At 40.0% G+C, this 9,101-nt stretch overlaps 1 protein-coding gene across 1 annotated transcript; it reads right to left on the minus strand.

Annotated features, from left to right (window-relative positions):
* Positions 1–235: 235 nt before the first annotated feature.
* Positions 236–9,048, minus strand: SHCBP1 (SHC SH2-domain binding protein 1; the record flags this gene model as incomplete). Its single annotated transcript, XM_009866279.1, has 7 exons — positions 236–555; positions 2,427–2,568; positions 2,883–2,969; positions 3,690–3,808; positions 4,717–4,848; positions 7,536–7,656; positions 8,880–9,048. Coding segments are annotated over 7 exons (1,090 nt in total), but the record flags the coding sequence as incomplete, so codon positions are not given.
* Between the last annotated feature and the right edge of the window lie 53 nt (positions 9,049–9,101).

Below are 9,101 nucleotides of genomic sequence, written 5' to 3' on the forward strand. Positions count from 1 at the left end.
CCAGAATACACACACAATTTCCGTGCTAGAGTTCTGTTCTCTGCCATGCTATCCATACTTGCAGCGAGAAAGCAAAGTTTCCACATGCAATACATATATACTATTAATAAATACTTGTCATATTTTAGTAACATTATGGGAGGCTAATGGAACAGGTTAACTCCTTGGAAAGCAGCAGTGAAAATAACAGCTTGTGCAAATCTCTTATTGCAATGCTATTTAGGAGTCAGAACAATCAGAAAAGAAAGGTTCCAAAACTTCCTTTCCCATTCCATTTGAACTGATTGTCCACAATAGAAACAAACATTTCCTGTGACATTAAGTTGTCATCAGCTTCTGTGATTCCCAGTTCACTCAGTCTTTTCTTGTACATCTGACTTTTCTTTGCAGAAATAGCCTCCAGTTCACTTTTAATTTTGTAGCTGCCTTCAGTTTGTTCAGAAATCTTGGCTTGCTCATAAAGCTCCAATTCATCAGTTAGACATTCAGGTCGTTCTTGACTGAAGCCCTCTACACAGGCTGTCCCATCACCTGACTGGGTAGGCTGTGTATTCCCTAAGTTAGGAAACAGTAAGAATGTCATCAACAATCATGCAAAACAGCCAAATCATTTACAACTCCTGGAATTAAATTTTCTTCAGTCTTAACATTTTCACCTCATCCCACCCACTACTTAGTGACAGCCCTATACTCCAAATACAGTGTAAGTTGCTTAAGGAAAAGGTTTCTTCTTAACATGACTTCAAGTTGCCAAGTGATAGTGATATTAGAGAAAATAACAGTGGGTTCACACACTGCACTTAGTGACAGTTCTTCTCAAATAAGCCATGAGAATATAGATGTTACATTTTATTTACTGCAGATTAAAAAAAAAAAATCTGTGCTGGGAGCACATCTCGGCTATAATGCATGGAAGAAAATATGAGTAGAGAATTATCATGAAGCAGAAGAGCTGTCAGAGAAGCCACATCTGCTTTCTTGCTGGTTGCACTATTTTTTCTGTATGGCCCAGGGAGGCCATCCATCACACAGGCTGGACTCAGGAGAAACCACACATCGGGTACGTAAGAATTTTACAAGGGAAGCGCACACACACTGCAAAGCACAGACATTCACAGTATCTCTGCAGCAAGTTCATGCTTTGGGAAACTCCAGTGCTGAGAATTATGAAGATTTATTTCAGCTAAATCAACCTTGATAATCTTTGACACCGTCTCCCACGGCATTCTCATAGCTAAACCAAGGACGTGTGGTTGGGATGATCAAGTAGTGAGGTGGATTGTGAACTGGTTGAAGGAAAGAAGTCAGAGAGTTGTGGTCGATGGGACAGTCTAGTTGGAGGCCTGTGTCTAGTGGAGTCCCTCAGGGGTCAGTACTAGGACCAGTACTGTGCAATACATTCATTACTGACCTGGATGAGGGAATAGAGCGCACCATCAGCAAGTTTGCTGATGACACTAAACTAGGAGGAGTGGCAGACACACCAGAAGGCAGTGCTGCTATTCAGTGAGACCTGGACAGGCTGGAGAGTTGGGCAGGGAGAAATTTTATGAAATACAACAAGGGCAAGTGTAGAGTTTTGCATCTGGGAAAGAACAACCCCAAGTACCAGTATAGGCTGGGGACTGACCTGTTGGAGAGCAACATAAGAGAAAGGGACCCGAGGGTTCTGGTGGGCAGCAGGATGCCCACGAGCCAGCAATGTGCCCTCGTGGCCAAGAAGGCCAATGGCATCCTGGGGTGTATTAGAAGGGGAGTAGCTAGTAGGTCGAGAGAGGTCCTCCCGCCCCTCTACTCTGCCCTGGTGAGGCCACATCTGGAATACTGTGTCCAGTTCTGGGCCCCTCAGTTCAAGAAGGACAGGGAACTGCTGGAGAGAGTCCAGCGCAGAGCCACAGAGATGATTAGGGGAGTGGAACATCTCCCTTACGAGGGAAGGCTGAAGGAGTCGGGTCTCTTTAGCTTGGAGGAGACCGAGGGATGACCTTATTAATGTTTATAAATATGTAAAGGGTGACTGTCAGGATGACAGAATCAGGCTTTTTTCAGTGATGTCTGATGACAGGATGAGGGGCACCGGGTGCAAGCTGGAACATAGGAGGTTCCACAAAAACATTAGGAAAAACTTTTTCACTGTGAGGGCCACAGAGCACTGGAACAGACTGCCCAGGGAGGTTGTGGAGTCTCCTTCTCTGGAGACATTCAAAACCCGCCTCGATGCGTTCCTGTGTGACCTGTTCCAGGTGATCCTGCTTTGGCAGGGGGGTTGGACTGAATGATCTTTAGCAGTACCTTCCAACCTCTGACATTCTGTGTGATTCTCTGATTATTATAAAGTTTAAGAGACTTGATTACAAACTATGCAATCCAAAAACCTGGGAACACTAGTTTTAGGAGTTTCTACTAGAAAGGAGAAAAAAAAATACCTTTTGCTTGCTCTGCTGAAGCATCCTTTACATCAGAGGGCATTGTTGGTCTAACCAGGACCACACCATATCCTTCATTATTATGGATCACATTATTGCACATGGTTATCCTGGGGATGTCATAATGTTCATCTAAAAAGTTCTACAGCAAAGAAATGGAAAACCAACACATTATGTCCAGCAAGGGATGCAAAATATTCCAGTTTTAGGTAGAATCAGTTCTGTACACTGGCTAGAACTTTGCTATTTGTCTGTGCAAGTGACATAGCAAAAGGCATTTCCTTTCTGATGGATGCAAAATAAAAGAAATATACAGCTTTGGTGAACCAACTCAAAGTAAATAAGTACCATTATCATATGTGACATGTAAGAGTTCTACCATGAGGCAGCAAGTATTTCATTATTTCTAGCAGCTATAAGCTTTTGAAACACAAGTACATTCTGCCTTGAACTGACCTTTATAAGTATGCCCTCCTTGCAGTGGTGTATGCCGTTGTTTAACAGGGTGCAGGTACTGCCTGGATATATTTCCACACCAGCGCCCTACAAGATAAAACTAATAGTTCACAAATAGTTTGGGCATGTTTCCAATCTAACTTGACAACTTCATTGTCAATCTTTTCGTTTATCTACCAGTTTGCACAATGCAAAATTGTGTTACCACTCCAGCTTCAGAGCTTTGTTAACCAATGTAAGGAGCAATACTCAAGGTTGATGCCCTATGGATAATAATACTGTCATCAGTCCATAAAATCTCTGCACAGCTTTGCATTGCTTTCTTCTTCTTTAGCAATCCACCTCAACACTCAAAGTCCCATCATTCTTCAAAAGGTCCTAATAAGAGTTGAATTCCATGTTTATCATCCTTCCAAATCAATTCACAAAATGTCCCAAAAGGCATTTCATTTGCTGAGCAAATGCAAGGTTTAATAAAAAAAAAAATTATGAGCAGAGAAAGCAAAGATCACTTTAAAACTCTTACAGGACAAGAATGAGTCCAGCAATGATTATTTCACAGATGTCCCCTGCTACTACATCATTTTCATATCATCACACAGAAACTGGCATAAGACACTTCACTATGGGAGCCTAAAAAATCCCTAGTATGTATCTTTTAAACTCAATAACATGCAGTTGTCCAAAATGAATTTGTAAAGGTTCTCTCAAGAGTGACAGAAGGCACCCCATTACAGGTTGCATTCTTTCCAAGCAGAAAACTTTAGTTTAATTCAGGAAATAGGCCAGAGTTAAGAATGTTTGTACCTTGGCACCATACAGATCTGAGTTTTTCATTAATAGCTCAGCTGATGTTCGTACTGTTATGCCTGTGGTCTCACACTGTAACACACAATTCTCCAAGGTGGTTTTCCCATGATGGACATCTACATACACAGAAAACAAATATTGTTAAATGAATCATGCAAAGGCAAACCCCTCCTACAAATAGATAGGCTGGTAGCATTTTTCCAGTGTGATAAAATTACTATTTCCGTTTTATCCACTTCAGGTTAATTTTACTGATTTGCTCATGCATAGTTTGAACTCACAGCATTTTTCTAGTATAAGCACAAACAGTGCTGCACGGAAGCTCTAGTCAAAAATTTGTCTTAAAGGGTTTTGGTGGTTTTTTTAAAGTGACAGCAACCATTCTTTTCATGACATTCCTAAGAGACTTTTGAATAAGTAAGATATTAAATATATAGGTGTTCATAAACTCTAACATGTTTAAAACTAAATGCCTGTTGAGGCAAAACATTAATTACCGCCTTCGGCAAACACAGAAGGCCATGGCCAATAAACTCATTAGATACGATGTAGGATTACTTGAGCCTCAGTTTGAATGTACTGTTAGCAAGTGAAGTTCTACACTGCTGCAACTGTGCCATTTCTCAGTGGAGAGCTGGCTGGGATCAGCTACAGCTGGATATTACCATGGGGGTTCTTTGGTGGAAAAAGGAATTCTTTCCTTTTCCAGGTAGCCTGACATCAGCTATGCAGCAGTTAGAGTCAGATTGCTTTAACAGCAGAAAAATGATCCAGCCAAATCATATTAACCAAGTATAAAAATAAAACCCAACAGCCACAAGAACTTGAAAGTACAAAGAGCAGAAGTTATTTTGATATCCACATTGTAATCAGGTTAAAAAAAAAAAAAAGGAGAAGCCTTGATATTTGTACCTGTAGGGCTCCTCTCTACAATACTTTGTTAAAACTAGTTAACTGCAACAGTCCAGCTTTAACAGCCAATTATAAAAGATTCACAAAAAGGTCAAGATATTTTTATACTTACTTAAAATCCCCTCCACAGCATCATGCTGCACTAATTTCAAATTGGAGATTCTTATATTGGCTCCTGTACAGTCAACAAAGTTGTCTCCTTTCCCTCGTTTTTCTATCACGATATCATCTGACAGGCCATAGCCTTAAAGCAGAGATGAAAGATTAAAGCTCAGTGAATAACTGGTAACAGTTAGGTACTCAGTATATAACATTTAAATTACAGAAGTTTAAAACTTGAAGTCTAATATCTTGAATTTTCCACCTAGTGGTCAGGTCACACCTCATATCCTCTCTGTACCAACATACAGGCATTCAAAACCAAACTCCAAAGTTACCTTACTCAAATGACACAATAAAATACAAAGCAATTTTAGACAATTGAACAAAAAGGTAACTAAGCTTACGTTTGCCAAGGTTCTCACTCCCCAAAGTTACAACAGGGCAGGGAGATGCAGTAACCAAGGACACACAGGCACCTGCAGCCTGCTTTCAAAGCACAGAAGTTTACTAGGGCAGGCAGAAGTTCTAAAGAGCATGGGGAAAAGGCAGTCACCACCATAACGCAAGGAAGCAAGCACAAAGGACTTGATGTTGTTTGCCAGCTTCACGCAACTTCCCTATTTAAATGAAACTTGGGTCAAAATTTAATGTTCACGACCTTCCAGATTAATTCAGATTAAAAAGAAACTTTCACAAGCATATGCCAACACTGATTTACTAAGTCATCCACAGTTGTCAGCATTCAACCACTTACAGGGAAATTTATGAGCATGTAAAGCTTTTATTGCTTGTCACTGACAAGAATCATGATAAGGAAAGCAATAATGCGTCATCTAGTAAAGCAGCATGAGTCCTATCATTCTCTGAAAGCACACACAAACTCAGCTAAGAAGTACCTGAGCAGGATGTTAGCTTTTAACCAAGTACATAAATAAAAACCTTTCTACTTGCACTTTTACAGTAAAAAAAAAAAAAAGAGAAAAACCACCTTTGAATGAGAGTTGGCATAAAGTTTTAAAGACAGATTTAATGCAAGGTTAAGTGACTGATACTTCAAAACATCATGCTATCTAGAAATCTTTTCCCTCTGCTACTGGCTCATGGTCAGCCCTGAGGAGGAAGAGGAGGCACAGGGCAGTTTACTTCTAGTACACGAGAACACCACAGGACAGCAAATGGCAGGTGCAGATTTAACTTCACACCACTACAGAAAGAGGTTATTATCCAAGGCAAGAGTTTTAGGAATAATTGCCCTACAGACTACCTGCAGTTTTTCTAACCATGCTTTGAGCTTGCTTTACGCTTCACCTCTGAAGCAGAAGCTCTAGTGGTAAGAAATCCCATGACAAGAAATAGAGAAGGAAAGGTCTACCTGCTGCTGAATAATGTTCAATAAACAAGATGCTCATGGCTGTACACCCTGCCTCCTAGCTCAGTGACTCCACAAGAACTCAAGGCAATTGTCATCCAGTAATGCTGAGCACAGACATGAGATGTGCTGCTGCTACAGGCTCCCATCCAGCTTGAACAACTACTGTAAAAGCAGAATTTCTTGGGTGCCCTTGCTACACATTTTTGTCAAAGTTATCCTTACCGTGACTTCCTGCAGCTGCTACCGCTTTAACCTTATTTAGTTCTCTTAAGTTTGTATTTATCCCTAACTTACTTAGTACTGACTTGCACAGTGGCTGGAAAAAAAATAAAAGCTCTACTAAGCAAAGTGACATATCTTTGACGAGTCATCCTTCATCCCAAGAAAGCCACCAAAACAGCCAGCTGCTCAGATTAGCGCCAGCAAAATTTTTCTTAATGCTCCTACTTCAAACATTTCTGGCAGCTATTATTGCTACAAAAAAACTTCTCTAACAGGAGTCTATATAACAAGATTAAATACCCTGACATGTACTCATTAATACAAACCACTCTCTCTGAATAAAGATCGTATTTATATGCCTAGCTCCTTAAAACAGAACAGCCCATCCCTTAATAGGTGTGTTGTTACACCATTTGTATTACTGTCTCAAAGCTAGAGCAGCAATAATACCGTCTCACACAATTTTAGAACAATGTCATTGTTGCAGATAAATAAAGCAGGTCCCTTATTGTGCAGGTGCATTGTCTATCCACGTGCATCTATACAAATCATAACGAAGAGAAGGGCAAGAAAGAAAATTACACTAATAAAACAAGAAGGGCAATGAAAAAAAGTCCAGAACAGCAGGACATTAAAATCCCAGCCTTCTTCCCATTAAGAAGTTTTGACAAGATAAAAATGCAGCTAAATAAGTATCTGAACAGCTGCACAAGCCCCAGTGACAGACAGATTATTATACTGCAACCGAGTGTGCATGCTTAAAGCAGAGGAATTACACAGAGAAAATCAAGAATTGTGAGGAGGAGATAGCAACATATCCTAGACAAGGATACTTCTGTATTTAACACGTAAGTTTTTTGCGAGAAAAATGGAATCACATATGCTATGTCTGTTTCTACAGAAAAAAAAAAAAAATACACAAGCTAAATCAACAGCTCCCTCCTCGACCTATGCATTTCACGAAATGCAGATTCACAGTGGTAGCCCCCCTCCCCACCACATCACTGACATGCAGTAAGTGACATAAACCACATTCTCATAGCACTTGGCTCTAAAATGTTCACCAGGGCTGTACTGCCAGGGAGTGTCAGCATAACTCTGAAGCAGATTAAGACATACAAAGAACAAATGCTTCCACCAAACTCTGAAAAAAAAAAATAAACTAGCTCTGCATGAGTATTTAAGACATTCTGTTTTCTTCTACTGAAGGATTTTTATGCCAGCAAACTTTCTACCTTCTAGCTCAACTGAATCAGCAATGCAGAACATGCCATCTACAACATAATGTCCAGGACAGATGATGACTGTCTCTCCTTCATAACAGGCATTTACAGCTGCCAGTGGATCATTGTGAAACTGTAAGAGACAAGCAATATAATCAGCTCCTGAAGAATGCTATAAAAACAGATACATTTATGCCCTTAAAGCTTGCTTTCCAATTAATGTTGCTCCTTTTCCTTAAAAAAACCCTTCTTAATGGCACCAATAACACACAATTTCTACTTTCAATTCAAGAAACTTAGCACTCTCTGGACAAGAACAGCCTTACAACATTCCTTTGATGTCTGTGTCATGTCCATTCCCCCATGAGAAAACTGGGGCAGAGACACAGATTGAAGAGCATACGCACCAGAAGGCAGATGGCCTTGGTTCCAGGCCAACATCTGAATTGTACCTCAAGTGACTTGCCATGATTTACTGCAGAAAGAGGTGACAGAAGGTAAAGAAAATAACCCAACTCAGCTTCTAGATTTGAGCTGGTCTGAACACTGACAAAATTCTTTGCTTCTGGTGAAAGTCACTCCAAAGCACAGTTCAGATATTACGGTGGCAAATATGGGGTGGACATGGTCCTTTTTCCTGCCCAAAGAGGGCAGCTTGATATCCTTCATAAAAATTACTGGGGAATGCTGTGTTGAACAAAAAAAGTACAGGAAGTCTATACATTTATTGCTTTACAGCAAATTCCAGGGTAAGCATATTGAGAACATTTTTCAATTGTCAGGTCAGAAAATCTGATTTATAGTCCAAAAGTTAATCCAAGATCTTCCCTCTAGCTCCATTTTGGCCATATGGAATTTATGAACTTGATCAGAATGCAGCAAGCAATTTCCTTTGGGCCCAAGGAATCCAAACTATTCTTAATTGCTTAAGTGCTAAATCCTGCCTAAATTCACCTAAAACTAAACACAGGTGCTCTGAAATAAATGTATCTCCTATACAGGACTAAACCAACATAATGATATTTCTTTCTTCAAATTCTAAATTATTATTGGTAGCATCAAAAGATACAAGTACTTCAAAACTAAGTATAAGTAGTATGCCCTACCATATTTCACTGTAGAACTACAGGTTTATCTCATTTCCTGCACAGAGGAAGGAAACTGCTTGTACAGTGTACTCAGTAGACCCAAATGAATTAAAAGAAATCATTTGTATCATCCAGTCTTACCACTTATTGACAAAAAAATTACACTATGCAAATGTAATATCTGGCACCAGACAAATTAACTTATTCTTCCACATTGTTTCTTGGGCAGAACAAAGCATTAGCAGATTGACAACTCCTGCTACTGTACCTGTATTTCTAGTTCTTCACCGCAAGATTCAGGGCAAAGTTTGTCCCTTATCAATGACTGCAGCAGACTTGCCATCATAGTTGAAGATACAACATGAGTGATCCTGGTACCTGTTGGTCTCAGTCCTTTAGCCTGGAGACCGCTGTATTTTTGGTAACCAAACACATACCTAAAACAAGAGCAACAAAGCAATTGGTTCTGTCCTGGGTTTAGCTAAAAAAA

This window comes from Apaloderma vittatum, unplaced genomic scaffold, assembly GCF_000703405.1.
Source record: "Apaloderma vittatum isolate BGI_N311 unplaced genomic scaffold, ASM70340v1 scaffold16303, whole genome shotgun sequence".
Classification (NCBI taxonomy): Eukaryota; Metazoa; Chordata; class Aves; order Trogoniformes; family Trogonidae; genus Apaloderma; species Apaloderma vittatum.